Here is a 16,724-nt window from a genome sequence, read left to right as displayed (position 1 = left end):
TTACACTGAAAGTAGCATGGTCTGTACCTCACACCTCTGAGGTGAACCCCACAGATGCGTCTGTGCCCCACATTCACCCCATGGTGAAGCTGGGGGTTGTCTGGTTTGGGTCTGAACAGCTCTAGTCTGTCCAGAGCCTCTGCACACCCCCCTGCCAGCTCTGGCACTACTTGCTTTGTTAATGGAGGATTTGTCAAGTAATGGGAATAATTAGCACAGTGGGGGCCTTACTGTGCCCTGGAAAGAGAACAGAGAGCCATCCCAGCAGCCCCAGACATGATTGCTGGGCAGGCTTATTTTCTCTTGTCTGCATCTCTCTCCCCATCTCTTGCATGTGTTTGATTTTTTCTCCTTTGTATAGAGAGAGTTGGTTAGGAGAAAAGACCTGTAAATTGCACCCTTGCTGGGCTAGTGCTTCGAAAGCTGGATAAGATTGTCTTCTTGGACTGAATAATTTCCCTCTTCCCCTACCTCCTTTAGGGGGACAGATCGGCTAAATATCTAGTTGATTTCCCCCTTCCCTTTTTTCTCCTCCTTTCCTCCCCACCTCTACCCAAACCCTCCCCACCCTCCCTCCTTCTCCCTGTCCCCTCATGTAAAGAACTCACTGACTCTCAATTGAATCCTTTTTAATGGTCCCAAGAGGCGAGGATCTTGAAGGGTGATTATCTCCATTATAAATTATTAACTCTCCCTGTAGCCAGATGGCTTCCCAACCCGTGGCTTGGAGCTCTGGGCTGGGAGAGGAGAGGGTGGGAGAAGGGAGGAGTCTGAATCATGAATGACCACGGCTTCTTGGGCTCCTGGTCGGATCTGGGATGCTGGGGAGGCTGTTGGCTCCTTGCAAGACCTGAATCCTGTGTTCTGTGGGCAAATGTTTGTTGTTGTGTTTTGTTCACTGGGCAACTCAGGGCTCCCTTAGCAATGGAGTAGAAGTTGTAGACAGGAGAGAAACTAAAGCCATAGGTTGCTTTTGATATGAACCTTACAGACTTGTCAAGATGTGGCAAGAAGGCATGATTATTATCTTACACCATGGAGTCCTTTACCTCCTTTGATGTTCACAACATCCTGGAAGGTGTATTCATTGTCCTCTCCAGTTTACAAGAGATAATAGTTTTCCATGGGTCATTTGGGCAATAGTTAGTAGAAAAACAGAGTCTGGTTCTGACCCACCCCCCAGCCAAGTGGCCTTTCCCCCCATACCAGACTTCGTCTTCCCAGTTGCCTGTGCTCTACTCATCCTTCAAATTTCCACCGAAGTTCCACTTCTCTGAGAAGTCTTCACTGACTTCGCTAGGCCAGTTACCTTGTGTTCCTTTGGCCTCTATTGCACTACATGCACAGACCTATTTACTACTGGAAATATAATTCCAAAGGGTGGCCAGCTTCTTCTGGAATATCTCCAGTGATATGGATGCCTACTTCATCTTGAGGTGGCCTGTGTGTAAGATAAAGATTCAAATACTCTTCCTCAAATTTATTCACTAGGCAGAGTCTTATCTTTGAGGGCAATAGAGAAACCGTGAGATCTCTCTTCCAATTGAAGAACACTTCAGACCCCTGAAGGTACTGTTCATGCTACTGCCGAGTTGTCTCCATAAGCCCAAACACCCTGGTACCTACAAAGGTTTCTCATGTAAGGAGACTCAGGTATGACTTTTAACATTGCCTCTGTAATTGGGATGAATTTTAAAAGATGTCCACCTGTCCAGCTTACTGTCCCTGAGCAGCCCAGGTGAGAGGTACCAATATCAGCCATGCTGCCAGGATGACACATGAACATCAAGGGCAACAGTAACAGAGGCAGCAGTGGTGGCAAACGTTTACGTGGTACTTACCCATGCTGAGCATTGTTCTAAGGGCTTTCCTTTGTAGTAGATGCCTTACTATAGCAACTCGTTATTCAACACCTTATAGGTGAGGCAGCCGAGGCACACAGAGGGCAAGTAACTTGTTCACGGTCACACAAGCAATAAGTAATAAGTCTGAGATTTGAACCCAGGAAGTCTGGCTCCAGAGCCGATGCCTCTGACCTCTGTAAATGGGGTTATTTACCCTATAACACTGTGTTCTGTTTACCCTAGAGATGGACCACTGCCGTATCAAGGACATACTCAATAGAGCCTTCTTCTCACCTTTGATCTACCTTCTTATATTTTAGGCTCCTGTCTTTCCTTTCTATTAGCATGTAAGTGCCTTGCAGGGTTTGAGCTATTTTTTAGAAGTCTTTGTGTAGCATGGGTGCTGTATGGTTAAAAATGGTTAACAAAAACTTCCTTTCAATTTGCTAACTACCAGCTTACCTACACCTCTCTCAAATAGTGGGGCTCAGAATAAAAATCTAATGATCAAATTGACACAAATGATCATTTTCCTTTTCCTAGAAGTTATATTTTAACTAATGTAATCTAAAATTGCATTTAGTTAATCTGTCACAAAACACATGTAATCTCTGACTTGCCTCATCTTGTCTATTTAATTCCTCTGTCCTAGTTTACGATATAGTTGCAAATTGTACCTTCCACCTTTATGGGTTATTTTTTTATTTTATTATTTTATTTTATTTTTTATATTTTATTTTATTAATTTATTATTTATTATTTATTTATTATTATTTTATTATTTTGGGGGGATCATGCCATATAGCTTTCCATTTATCTCCACCAGAGTTTATCTTATTAAAACATAGGCTGTTTAATCCTGCATAACTTCGTGGGATCCCACAGCATCATCTGGGATGCTCACAGACTGTCAGTGTCAGGTCACCCACAAACATGACCAGTTTCATCTAAGCTTAATGAATATGAGGGAGGGGGCAAGGCCTGTCCTCACATCAGAGGCTGCTTCCCAGAAGGTTTGCCCTCTTTGAATGCTGTTGTTTAGCAGTGACACATCTTCTTGGTTCTGTCCACCTTATGTTCCTTGTATCATGAGAAACTTTTCTGAAAGATTGGCTGAAGCCCATATGTGTTATAACTCCTGTGTATCTCTACACAGTAATCTATAAGAGATTACTATTCTTGACAGAAAAGAAATTAAGGTTAGTCCGACAAGACTACTTAGTTTCTATGGAAAATTGAAAAACCTATTATAATTCAAAGCTTTAAAAAGTTGTCTTCCTACCTCTGTTACCTTTTCAGCACGATAAAGCTCAAACACCCTTCTCTATATGTCCATTTGACAGACTGGTGTTGAGGTCCTTGGAGGCCTTCCCAATCTCCCTTACCTTTGTAAAAAAATTTTTAATGTTTTTTATTCATTTTTGAGAGAGAGAGAGAGGGACAGCATGATCAGGAGAGGGTCAGAGAGGGAGACACAGAAACTGAAGATAGGCTCCAGGCTCTGAGCTAGCTGTCAGCGCAGAGCCCAGTGCGAGGCTCAAACCCATGAACCGTGAGATCATGGCCTGAGCTGAAGTCGGACGCTCAACTGACTGAGCCACCCAGGCACCCCTCCATCTCCCTTACCTTTCAGGGAGGCATAAGGACAGCTAACAGAGTAGGGTAAGCTTGTTGGCCAAGGCACCATTAAGACTAGACTCAGCTCAGATTTCAAGGGAGGAAGAGACAATAGAAGTGGGGGTGGTGGTATGCTTGTACATAAATAAATTGTGAACAGAGGGAGGTGAGTGAGGATCAGCATGGGCTGGGAGGAGAGGACAGTGAGCTCCCTGTTGAAAGACCTTGTGGATGTTTGCCCATATTTTCCCAGATAAGGGACTGGCTTTGACTCAAAGTATAACATGTGTATAGAAGAGTATATACATCATGTTCAACCAATACATTTTTCACAAACTGAGCCCAATGTGCAACATCACCCAGATCCCAAAATAGAACTTCTTTACCCCTTTGCTTTCTTCTAGTCAGCAACTCCCCCAAGGGTAACCGCTATTCTTACATTTAATAGCATAGAGTAATTTTGCTCTTTTCGTACCTTATATGAATGGGACACATTCAGTGTGTGCCCTTCTGTGAGATTCTTCCATGCTGCTGTCCGGAGATGAAGACCAGTCGTTCTCACTGTTCTACGGCATTTTGCAGGAGCAGACTATAATTTATTTGTTCATTCTACTGTGGATGGACAGTTGGCTATTTTCTAGGTTTTGGCTATTATGAATAGCATTGTTATAAACATTCTCATGCATGTCTTTGGTTGGACATATGTAAGCATCTCTGTTGGTATATACATAGGAAGGGAATTATGGAGTTATGGGGTAAAAATATTCAGCTCTAATAGCTACTGCTATATAATTTTCTAGAAGTAGTTGGGTCTCTATCCTTTTTTAAATTTAATAAATTTCAAAACTACTCTATGAGGTAGGTGTTATCATTCCCATTTTTTTGGATGAACAAATAGAGGATCAGAGAGATGCCCCAGGCTGAATAGGTATAATAATGAGTCTGGGTTTAAATGCAGCCCTGTCAGATGTCAAAGCCATTGATGTGCATCATTACCCTGAACTACTTTCATGTCTTGGAGAGAATTCATGCCTTTACCTCCCTCCTGCTGTAGAGGCTTCACTGTTGCATTAAGGTAGGGAGGACTGAGCATGTGAGGAAGCTCTAGTTCTGTAGTGTCAGGAGGGGCATAGTTTAGTTGACTTAGTGAATCTCTGAGGCTATTGTACGCGAGCATGCCTGCATTCCCTTCCAAAGCACCTAAGGATAGAGCATGACCATGTCCTATGCTTTTGCCCAGAGATGTGGATAAGTGGAGGTGTGGAGCACTGGCCATGGGGGTGAGCCATCTGACCTGTGTCTCAGGTCACAGGGAGTCCTGAGAGGTATAGGTGGCCATATGAAATGAAAGCTCCTGTCAGCATGTCAATAACAGTGTTTTTGAAAGTCTAGTAACCCAATTCAAACTTGATTAAATTAAAAAAAAAAGTTGTGGTTCATACAGTGGAAGTCCCACGATCTATTGGACACTGGGCCCCAGGCCTGCCTGTATCTAGGTGCTAAAACCTCACTAGAAATCTGTCTTTAGCCATCTCTTGGCTCTGTTTTTACCTGAGACAAGGTCATCTTGGTAGCTATCATCAACTCTGGGCTTCATCCTAACAGTTTGAAAAGATGGTGAGAAGAGGGGACCTTTCTGTCAATAATTCCAGCAACAGGCCCAGAGTTAACTCTAATTGGACTCTGGGTGACAAGCTGGTCCCTAAACTAATGGCTGTGGCAGGAGATTGGAATGTTCTAATTAGGATCTGGGATTAAGATAAACCCCACCTGAATGACCAGGACTGAGATTGGTGGTGAAACTCATTTTAGCTTCAAAGTGGAGTGTGGCTGTGTTGAAAGGGGGGTGAGTAAAACCAACAGAGAGCCATTGTATGGATTTTCTGGTTCTGGTGAAGTGAATAAGAGGGAAGCCAATGAGCACTTCTAGTGGAAAAATGGCAAGCCCAGTCTGAGGACTGTGGCATACCAGCAAGGGCTGGGCATGAGGACAGTCGCCATCGTGCCTTCACACACCCATCCTGGCTCTACACACAGGCCCCACTTTCTCCTGAGTCTGTCTCAAGAAGTGGAGACACTGGAGAGAGGGGGTGGGAGAGAAAATGGCAGCCAGCTCTTCCAAACCAGGCCCATGTGTCAGAGTTGTGAGAGCCCCGGCACCCCGCCCTGCCTCCTAAGCAGTCGGATTGTGAGACATTTGCAAAGATGTTAACCCCACGTAAAAAGTGTGCCATTTGATAATTATGTAAATTAGCTGACAATTAGATAATGTCACTCACTTTCTCTCTCCTGCTAGATTCCCACATAACAGATAAGCGTTTGCGCTTCTACATGAGCCCAGACGCTCTGTGCAGGCTCCAGGGCAAACCATGTACCTACAGCTGCCTGGGCCACCCTGTGACTCAAGAGAGGGTGGAAGTAGGCTGACTGGGTGGAGAGGGCTCTCTGCTCCCATTTCCCATTTCTTGAGCCTTGTGTAGCCTTGCTAGAAAGCCAGAGAAGGCTGAAAAGTAAATGCCTGGGGCAATTGGCTTGAGGCCTGTGCTACTTAATGTAAGGTCATCTTTAGCTTTTAGCCATATTGACAATTTCCCAGAGGCCATGGGAATGTCCACAATCCAAGAAAAGAATGGAAGGGCTTTAGGAGAGAATGTGGGCAGATTATAGGGTGTCAAGTCTAGATGAACTCAATTCTGACGTTACCAGTCAGGAAATCAAATTCTTCCTGGCACCCGTGGGAAAGAAAACTTGTTTTTCCTCAGATAACCCTTTTGATCCCCCTTGATGCAGGCAGGGGAACATTGGTTATCTCCTGTGCTGGTCTGGACTGGAGGGAAGGACTGTGAATCTGACATGAGAGACTCAGCCGGCAGGATGGAGCTGCTCCCCAGAACAGGCTGGGAAAATTCCCATGATCCTCCTTATAGAGGAGTGTTCCTGGAATGCTTAGTCCTTAATTCATGGGTTTCCTCAGATAACTAAGCATGTGCTGCTTTGCCCTTTGGGGACGTCTGAGGTTGGCATCCAGAGAAGTGTGGGAGGTCAGGGCTGTTGTCATTATGTAAAGTGGGGTAGTATGGAGGCCACTACATGGAATAGAAGTCAGATGATGCATGGGGATGCTCTTTAGCTTCTGTTTTCACTTTCCATTCTCTCTACATATGTTTCTTGAGCTCCTACTCCATGCCAAGGCCCTGTGGCAGGGACCATGGTGAAGCAGACCCTGAGTTCCCCATCAAGTTTCCAAAGCCTGGGCTCTTCTTTGCTGTTTTGTATCTTTGAAGCACACTTGACCCCTCTAGTTTTTGACGGCCTTAAAAATAAAAATTTTTTAAAAATTCTGCTTTGATAGAGCAGTGTTTGGAATGAATCAGAGCTCAATAAACAGATCGAATTGAGCAAGTCATTTAATTTATACAGACAAATATGTAACTTCCAGAGGCTTAGAGGTGACTTGGTGGATAGTATAGACCAGTCTGGAAGTTTCTGGGACTATTTTAAGGGTTTCCCATGTCCTTGCTCATCTATAATATTGGTCCTTCCATCTCCATGTCCGTTCCTCCCTTGGGTCCTGCATTGGCTAGGTTCCCATCTAAGCCTAGGCCTTGCCTGTCAGCCAGTGTACTCCTTGGTCTAAACTGGCAGGACAGAGAGAGGAGACAGAAGTCTCCCCCGCCTCCCACCCCATCCGCAAGAGGTGAAGCAACCAGCGTAGTGTCACTGAGAAAATTTTCCCAAGCCATTTGGGCTTACACACGCTAAGCTCCATTATGGCCATGTGATTTTTATATTCTTGGCTCATCAGTAATTCCAGGATTGGAATCCCCCCTGTAAGAGGCTTATTCTTTCTGCTCACACCTGCCTTGCTCCCCCTTTTCTTGCCCCTCCCACTTACCTAAATCAAAGGCATGCTGTGGGGAGGGGACAGAGGAGCAGCTGTCTTCTGAGCACATCTTCTGAAAGTGGCCCCTTTCAACAAGTTGATTTAAGGAAATATGTGAACGTGGCAGTTATTGAAACCAGAAGCAATCCTCTTTTCAGAACCAGGGTTTCCTCTTCCCCTGGGATGTTGCGTTTTGCCTTGGCTGGCATACCTCACCTCATACGATGGTCACATTCATAGAGACTGGGTCATGTCTCAGCACCTAGCCTCCTGATAATCTACCTCTGGCTTCATGTCTTCCAGTCGCTCCACCCTAAAAGCATCAGCCTACTTGCTGTTCTTCACACATACCAGCCTGCCCTGGTCTCAAGGCCTTTGTTACTGTTACTCCTGGGACATTCTTCCCATGGGTAGTTCCCTCACTCTCTTTCAACGCATTCTTTAAATCTCACGTTCTCAAAGACTCAGATTTGTGGTCTTTGACTATTTCCATGGTGTAAATACTCCTAGCATAGTTGATTTCATGCTACTAAAGTGACCGTAACCAGCTCAAAAATTGCATAAGTTTTTATAGGTGGCTCTGACAAGCCCACATGATTTGGAAACTTCCACACTGCTGTGTCTATATTCTAGTTAAGCATCTTTTGTACTACTGGAGTACCCATGCCACACTTTTGGAAACACTGCTTGTACAAAATCTTGTATAGAAAAAAGGTTTTCCTTATGTTGGATTCAATCAACCCCTTGTTGGTTTGATCTGTTTGTTCAGTGGGCATAGATGTTTGTTCCTGGTTAAGGAACATTTTCCTCTTCAAAGCAGGGGTAATAACCAGCTTTGCTAATGCCATCATCATAAAAATCGTGGACGGTAATGGTCTGATAGAGACTGCGGTGAATTACCAAATGTGCCAGTTAATAAGCAGCAATTTGGACAGCTCTTGGAAATTACACTCTTTGCTCTTATGTGAACAAAGAAGCTCCACTTGCCTAGGTGGGCCAGAGTCTGCCTTCATCACCCACTTGACTGGGTTTTTGTGCACTTCCAATCAGTATAAAACATAGGTAATGCACTCCAGGTCTGTGGTGTTCCTCATTTGTTGTTCATTCTGAAGTTTTTATAGTTTTTTTTAAAAAAGTACTTGTGGTTTTATATACTGCCCCTATTCCGCAGATATACACACACTCACATCAACAACACTTCTTCTCATTCCTTTGTATCCAGAAATAAGAAAGTAAAGAACCTAGTGTTTATTGATCACCTACTATGTATGTAGCCTCATGCTAGGATCTTCCTTTCCATCATCTCCTTGTGTCCTCTCTCCAAACTTAGAAGTTGTTTTCCTCTGCTTTATCAATGAGGGAATAGAAGCTCAAATAGGTTAAGAAATTTGCTCAGAGCTCAACATAAAAGATCTAGGATTCAGACACAGCCTCTCTTTTTTAAGTCTCTTAAACACATTTTTTTTTCTATAAGGACTTTTCATCAACATTTATTAAGAGATGAGACTTGTTTTGTTCATTACTCACTTTCTAATTTAGTTTTGCTCATTTTTATAAATATTTCTTTCAAAAACTTAAAGGTGGGAATGTGTCTTAGGCCACCTACACCCAAGCATTGGATTGTCAAGTTGAAAAAGAAAGATCTAAAAAGAAATCAATGTCATTTCATGCCTTTTAATAGGTAAATAAGTTAAAATTATGTGTGTGTATCCAAGTGTAGAAAATGTTAGTACTTAAAAATAAATTTTAGCTATGTGACCCTGTGATAGGAATATTGTAAAAATGTGCTGATGTGGCTTTGGGAGTTTTGTACTATTTTTGCATATGGAAAAACCGCGTGCATCATTAGGCACTGAGCTCAGGGTCCTGCAATGGCTCTGGTTAAGAACCGGGGCCCTCTCTTCTGTTTGAAGCGCCAGGCACTGTGGGAATCCTTAAAATAGCCAGACTCAGAGCGCTCCATCAGTATTTGTGAATATGAGATGCAGTATTTTCCTGACACCGCCCTAATCGTTCTTTCCTCTCTGCCCGCACCCCTTCTCCCTGCAGGTCTTTCTCTGGAGTCCTGAGACGCAGGTTATGGGCAGGACTGCCCGCGGTCGGCACCATGCAGTCTGAACCTGCTCCGGCTCTGCCCTGGGCCCTGCTTGGCCTGAACACTCCGCTTTGGGCTGCCCCGCTCCCGGCAGCCCCCCGCTGCTAGGAGGTAAAACTTCAGGACCCCGTCCTTGGCCTGTTTTTGCCTTTCACCTGGCTCACTTCACTGCGCACGCCTCCTCCATCACGGCACCCCCTGCCCAGCCCTCTCCCGGGCCTCCCCGGCTGGGGCGTTTGGGGGCCCTTTGGGAGGAGTGCAGTGCTGAAGGCTTCCTCTCGCCGTGGACCGTCTTCTCCTTGAATCAAGGCCTCCAGATCCACATGGATAGCTGAGATCTTTTCTTGGAGAAAGATACTTTGCTCCTCACTCTAGTCCCACACTTTCCCACCTGACTTTCCTTCTCTTCTGCTGCCTGGTCTTTCCCCTCTGCTGCTTTATTGGATCCCTTGCTTGCGCGCCCATCTGGGGCCGACTCGTTCACTTTCCTTCTTCCTTACCCTCTGGATATCTGTGCGTGTGCCTCCTTCCTCTTGTGTGCTCTGTCCCCCCACCCCCACCTACCCATCTCCTCTTCCTCTTTCCCCTCCCGCTGCCGAGGGGGATCGTCCCCGGAGGGCTGTTCCCTGCCAGTCTCCTCCTCTGGCCTCAGTCCTGGCGGCCACGATGAGCTTCACCGCACGCTCGGTTTGCTTCACCCTGAAGGTGAGCGTCCTGCTGGGGTCGCTGCTGGGGCTCTGCCTGGGCCTCGAGTTCATGGGCCTCCCCAACCAGTGGGCGCGCTACCTCCGCTGGGATGCCAGCACGCGCAGCGACCTGAGCTTCCAGTTCAAGACCAACGTCTCCGCGGGGCTGCTCCTTTACCTGGACGACGGCGGCGTCTGCGACTTCCTCTGCCTTTCGCTGGCGGACGGCCGCGTGCAGCTCCGCTTCAGCATGGACTGCGCGGAGACCGCTGTGCTGTCCGACAGGCAGGTGAACGACAGCAGCTGGCACTTCCTCATGGTGCGCCGGGACCGCCTGCGCACAGTGCTCGTGCTTGACGGCGAGGGCCAGACGGGCGAGCTGCAGCCCCAGCGGCCCTACATGGATGTGGTCAGTGACTTGTTCCTTGGCGGAGTCCCTGCGGACATACGGCCTTCCGCCCTGACCCTCGATGGAGTACAGGCCATGCCCGGCTTCAGAGGATTAATCCTGGATCTCAAGTATGGCAACTCAGAGCCCCGGCTTCTGGGGAGCCAGGGTGTCCAGTTGGATGCTGAGGGGCCCTGTGGCGAGCGTCCCTGTGAAAACGGAGGGATCTGCTTTCTCCTGGATGGCCACCCCACCTGTGACTGTTCCACCACTGGCTATGGTGGCAAGCTCTGCTCAGAAGGTAAGACCTTCTTCCTTAGTCCTCTCTTACTAGAGACCCACCCACTGTGTTGGGTGAGGGCCAAGACCCTGGAGAGAAACCACCCCTGTTGTTGAAGGGCATCTTTAGCTACATGTTAGATAATTGGGTCCCTTTCCCTGAGGAGGTGGTGGAAATCCTTGGATTGCTCTCAATGGAAAACCCCTCAGATCTGGGCAAGGAGAGAATCTTGGTTTACTCAACCCTGGGCTCCTTACTCAGATGTTTGGCTGTACTCAAAGTGCTAGATGGAGTAGGTTGAAGGATGTGTGCCCCAGGTCAGCTTCTTCCATGGCAGACAGCTTAGCGGGGTCAGCACAGAGCAAGAAATTTGATAGAAATGGGCAAAGTGGCTATCCCTTGAGAGTTGGGCCCTTGGGATGGATGGGAAACTCCTCATCACTTCCTCCTGAATCCCCAGGAAGAATGTCCATGGCAGACGGATGGCAGGTTCATGCTTGGCCCGCTGTCATCCCAGGCTTCCATTTGCTTCTCCTCCCACAGTCTTTGTGGAGGTGTCTGGCGGGTGGATGAGGCAGCTGGGGACGGTCCTACTCACCTCCTCATTCTAGTAGCAGGATTTTTCATATGAGGTTCTTCTTTCTTGTCCTCCTCCTCCTCTGCATGTACCGAGGATGGGCAGGAAGGCACAGAGACTGACAGGAGCCTTGTCCAGCCACTCCCCTGAGGGAGCTGGCAATACCCAGCATAGCCTTGACGAGCCTCTCAAGTTCAACCATAGCTTCCCAGGGAGAGGGAAGGTGGGACTCATGCCTGAGGACTTAGATTGCCCTCAGGTTGTTCACCGAATTCTGACTGTTTGGGATTAGAGCTGAGAGAAGCGGCCCAGACTCTATTTTGACAAATACCTAAAATCCAGAGTCATGGACTCCAGGACTCACTGAAGGCCTGGCCTTGAACAGGAAGAAGTGTTGAAATGACAAAGAAGATGAGAACTGGCCACAGGGGTCTGCATGTTGGGAGGCTGGGATGAGGAAGAGGCAAAGAAGTTTGATTTTCTCCTATTCTTTTTGAATCAAACCCTGGATTCTTCTAGAAATATTTTGCCATCCCATGCTGGTCTCTCCATGGAGGGGGTGGGATGGTGTAGGGCAGAACAGTGGTTCTCAACCTTGGCTTTGCATTTTAGGATCACCTGGGGGGGGGGGGGGGGTATTTAAAAACTCTCAGGCCACCCCGTGGGCTAACCTTGATCAGAATTTTGTAGGGAGTGGGATCCAGTGTGTGTTTTTAAAGCTCCGCGGGCTATTGTGCAGCCAAGATTGAGAACCAACAGGTCAAGGGAGGTCAGATAGGTGGGGCTAGGTGAGTGTCCCAGCACAGACTCCCGGGATTTCTTCATTCCAGTGAAGCCCCTGCCTCGGGATCTGTAACTGAAAATAGTGTCTGTAGGTGTTCCTCAAGCCAACCCATAGTAGCCCATCCCCTAAAGCAGGTTGTAATTCGTATGAACTTTAGCCACTCCCATTTAAATTAAAAAAAAATCAACAAAGTTTTTTTCACAGGTGGTAGATGCTGGAGACTGGGACACTTCGAGGGGCTCGTTGGAGGCCCCTTTGTAGGGGTTATTGTGGAGCCCCTCCCCCGGTCTCTGCTGCTTCTTTCCTCTGCTGGGCTGGGCATCACATCTCCCTTCCTGTGGCTGCGCTGCAGGAGAGGGAGATTCAAAACATGCATGCCACTTTCCATTGGCTTCTTTTTCTCCATGGAACCCATTGGAAAAGTGGATGGGGAAGAGGACCCGAGGCCACCCCAACCCACAAAGCCACTTTGGGAATGTGGTTATTGAAGCACTTCTTATAAGCAGGTGCCTTCTGGAGCTGACTGCTGTTCCAAAGCTTCTTAGCTTTGGAGAAAGTTCTGCCTGAAGACGCTGACGTGATCACTTGTTTTCTCGTTCACCCAAAGGATCTGTTCTGTTCTCAGAACTTGCATTGAAAGCTGGCATTCTTCCTTTCTAGGGACTAGGGTGTTTGCAAGTGTGTTGTTAACTTGCTGATTATCCCTGATTGCATTTTTTGTGTTTAAAAAGAACTCATTTCCTCTGGGCAGGTCTGGATCAGCACTTTTCTGCAGGAAGAATCTCTATACTGTATATGTATACAGTTTGTCTTTTTCTCTCATTTGGGGTGTGTGTGTGTGTGTGTGTTTCAGGTCTCCGGTGGCATTTCTTTAGAGCAGATTGTAGGTAGTCAATATTTTAATAGCTAAATACAACATGGATATTTTAGTAATAGTTCTTTTTGCAGGGTTCAGATCATCTAGTGGCTGTGGATTGATACCTCTATCTGAAGAAGGCAAACACAGAGCACAGCTCATTTACTCTCCTGATACATAAGTAGAGTAAATGAACTCAGTTGTAACAGTAACAGTTGGTTGGCTTGGAACAGAGCAGTGCAAAGGTTGAGGTGAGGGTGGTTGTTGGAGGGTATCAGAATTTACTGTTGATAAATTGGAGTCTGTTGATCCTTGTAATTGTCATCATGCCTAATCAATCACAAAAATACATCACAGGCTTTTAGAAAATAATCCATCTTTGTACACATAGTTAATTAAAAAATTTTTTTTGTTTATTCTTGAGGGAGAGAGAGGGAGAGAGAGAGATAGAGAGATGGAGTACGAGTGGGGGAGGGAAAAAGAGAGAGGGAGACACAGAATCCAAAGCAGGCTCCAGGCTCTGAGCTGTCAGCACAGAGCCTGATGCGGGGCTGGAACTCACAGGCTGCGAGATCATGACCTGAGGCAAAGTTGGGACGCTTAACCAACTGAGCCACCCAGGTGCCCCAGAGTTTTAGCTAGTAAGCAGGAAAACTCAACTGTAAAATATTAAGGGGGTAAAATTTAAGCAGATCTGCCTAAAACAAGGTACATAGTCTAAAGAAATGCCTATCCATTCTCCTAAAGATAATGTGGTGAGGTGGGTGGTAAGGAGGCATCCACTCCCTACCCCACCCCCTTTCAGTTGTACACATCATAGACCTGAAGCCAGCTTATTCCCAACCGTTGGTCCTGTGTACCAGGCCTCTGATTGTCCCAATTTCTAGGATAGGCCTTGACATTTGATTATGTGAGGGCTTGCACCCAGTATGGAAGATCCATTTTGTACTTCATGCTTTAGCAGTTCAAGAGCAGGAAGAGTGGGAGGTCTCCTGCAGCTTCAGATGGATGCGGTCGGGGCCTATTGAAGGCGCTGTCTGTGGTCCATTAGCTTCTAGCATGCTGACGGCATTGATGTTTGCTTGGCCTGTCTGGCTTTCCATGCCTTGATGGCTCCGAAATATCTCTGTGTTGCACCCTGGGAAGAATGCACAGATGGGCCCATCTCCTTTTTCTGCTTTGGGCTCTTTTGATCCCCCATAGGGTATCTTCCCTAGGAAAAACCTAGAAGACACCAGAGATAGTTGCTGTGGAACAGTTGGGCCTAGGGGTTGAAGGTCCTGGACTCACTATCTTCTTTCATGTGGTGAAGAGTTATTTGGTCTGGCGTAGACTGAACTCCACACAGCCTCCTTAAGAAAACTTCACTCCTAGGCTCCCAACCTCATTAGTGGTCATTGAACATTCTGGCACATGGTGGAGATAAGGTACCAGATCTTTACTTCCAGGTGTTATGTTTATAAATAAAATGTTCTGGTGCTCAACTTCAGACTTGCTTGTTGAAGCTTGCCTTTTTAGTAAGGATCTTAGAGGACAGAAGAAGTGCAGGTAGTTCAAAATGATTTTAAACTTAAACATATCTATTTTGGAATATAGTCAAGCTATGACACAGTATATTCACTGGTTTCTGTCTAGCGCAGTCTATCCTGTTACCAGTATCCTGGGAGCTCACTGAGCAGTGAAGAGCTATCCTGAGCTTCCCCCCAGACGAGCTGTCCCCTCATGGGTCATTGAGAGTTTATTATTACCCTGAAATGAGTTGAGAATTGATACTTTATTTTTAAACCATTCTTAGTTTTGAAAATGTGTGTATTGAATTTCTTAACAACCTCATGGTCATGAAGAACTGATTTGCTCCCAAGGTGGGTATATTTCAGTACTAGTCTTACTGAAGAGCTTCTTTAGTGTGAAGTCAGCCTGTTGTAGGTGGGGTGGGGCCAGGGAAAGATGGAGAAGGCCTCACACGTTGATTTATCCTTTATCATTGCATGGGCCTACCTATGTCACATACCACTTGTGTGTCCATACTTTAAGGTTAATTCAGTGAAGAGTCATGAGGTCCTATTCATTTGGGGAAGAAAACTTTCATTGTCTACCTCTTCCTGCTGACTTGGGCAGGTGCCCAGACCAGAAGCTGCTGTCTTGAGTCTCCGCTCTTAACTTTCCAGGTGTTGTGATGCTACAGTGAGGTACAGTGGTGGTGTTGGCGGAAGGGGCCAGGGCCTTATTACAAGCACACTGTTGAGGGGTATGCCTGCTCGCCTCCCTTTTCCACCCTCCAGCTGTCTTAAGCTGCCAGGTTGGTTGGACGGATGGCTCAACACCACTGTGCGGCCTTGGGATGCCTCCCTGAAAGTGAATTTCAACTACTTTTCTTTTTATTGAGACTTTTGTGACTCTTCCCACATTTATGCAAGCCAGAACTGGGATGGAACGGTATACCAAGAGACTGTTTGCCCCTGAGCATTTACCAAGGGCCAAAGACATCCAATGCTGAAGTTAAGGTACCAGTGATTGCCCCAGCCGATCCTCCATTTCAGGGCATTTGTGTAAAAACACAAACGTCTCCCTCCCCGTCCCCAGTGCACATCCCCCTGGAATTGTGACATGGCAGTGTTGTTCCTAAACCCCCGTCAACCCTGCATGGCCTGGGGGTGGGGGTGGGGGGAGCTGCAGGGGAGTGGTGAGCAATCAGAGAGTAAAGACCATCTCCTTTCAGAATCCTTCTCCCCAGGATGGAGACTGTACACCGAGGCAAGGCCTTACAACAAGCACAAAGGAGAACTGCGGCTTCTGAGACTTGATTCCCACCCAGCATTCAGGCGTTAGGTGGGACCAGCCCAGCCAGCCAGCAGGGGCTGTCGCTAAACGGAGCCTGAATAGGGGTCTGATTGCTCCTTTTTCCTCCTCTCCTCCTGATTACCAAGTGAGATTTCCTGGGTATGCTGTATGCTAAATGGCAGAGCAGCCGCCTGCCACTTGCACCAATTATCCCTCTTTTAACTGCCGAGGGAAGAGCAATTTTTTTATGTCCCCCACCCCCAGTAGCATCTCTGCCTCCTTTAAAGAAATAAGACCGTTTTTCCTTGTCCCCCCTTCAGAGGGGTGAGAACAGCCTTCTTTCTCCCTTCGCAAAATCCACACACCAGCTGCAGGCTACAAAAGGGGGTGGACACGGGGTAAATGCCTCCTCCGAATTCAGCGGGGTTGAGGGTCACACAGGCATTTTGCCAAGAGCCTTGGAGTGGCACGTGAGCTTGCATTTGCATTTGGTAATGAGACACCACGGGCCCAGCACCGGGGGCTAATTATCTTTACGGCCCCTATCTCCCTTTGCAGGCTGTCTTTGCAGGCTGTCGGGGAAAGATGGTTTCCAGTTCCTGGGGCAGCTGCCCATCAGCTGGGTCCTCTGCCCCCTTCACGGGACAGAAAAGACAGGGTACGGGCTGTGCTTTGGGGGACGGGGCCAACATGCCCTCCCCTGCAGTGGGTGTCTTGTGTGACAAGGTCCAGAGGTGGAACTGGAGTGAGACGCTTTGGGGCAGGGCTGTGATGGGCAGGTACCCTTCCTAGGATAAACATAATAACAATGCCAGTATTACTATTATTGATGCCATCCTGGGCCTGACAGCCTAGGTGCTTTAGGTGCATATGTCTCATTTAATCGTCACGGCACTCCTATGCGGTTGATACCATTAACTAGCCCCACTTTAC

General features: G+C 47.1%; 1 protein-coding gene across 4 annotated transcripts in view; it reads left to right on the top strand.

Annotated features, from left to right (window-relative positions):
• The first annotated feature begins 10,105 nt into the window (after nucleotides 1-10,105).
• Nucleotides 10,106-16,724, top strand: part of NRXN3 (neurexin 3) — a 1,503,781-nt gene continuing 1,497,162 nt past the window's right edge. For all 4 annotated transcript variants that reach the window (XM_077750623.1, XM_077750621.1, XM_077750622.1 and 1 more), the window contains exon 1: nucleotides 10,106-10,814. In XM_077750623.1, the coding sequence (XP_077606749.1) occupies nucleotides 10,106-10,814 (709 nt within the window). The remainder of the gene's footprint in view (nucleotides 10,815-16,724) is intronic.

The sequence above is a fragment of the Crocuta crocuta genome, unplaced genomic scaffold (assembly GCF_008692635.1).
Source record: "Crocuta crocuta isolate KB4526 unplaced genomic scaffold, BGI_CrCroc_1.0 scaffold186, whole genome shotgun sequence".
Classification (NCBI taxonomy): Eukaryota; Metazoa; Chordata; class Mammalia; order Carnivora; family Hyaenidae; genus Crocuta; species Crocuta crocuta.
The sequence above is the reverse complement of the archived record's forward strand: the minus strand, read 5'-3'. Positions and strand labels throughout refer to the sequence as shown.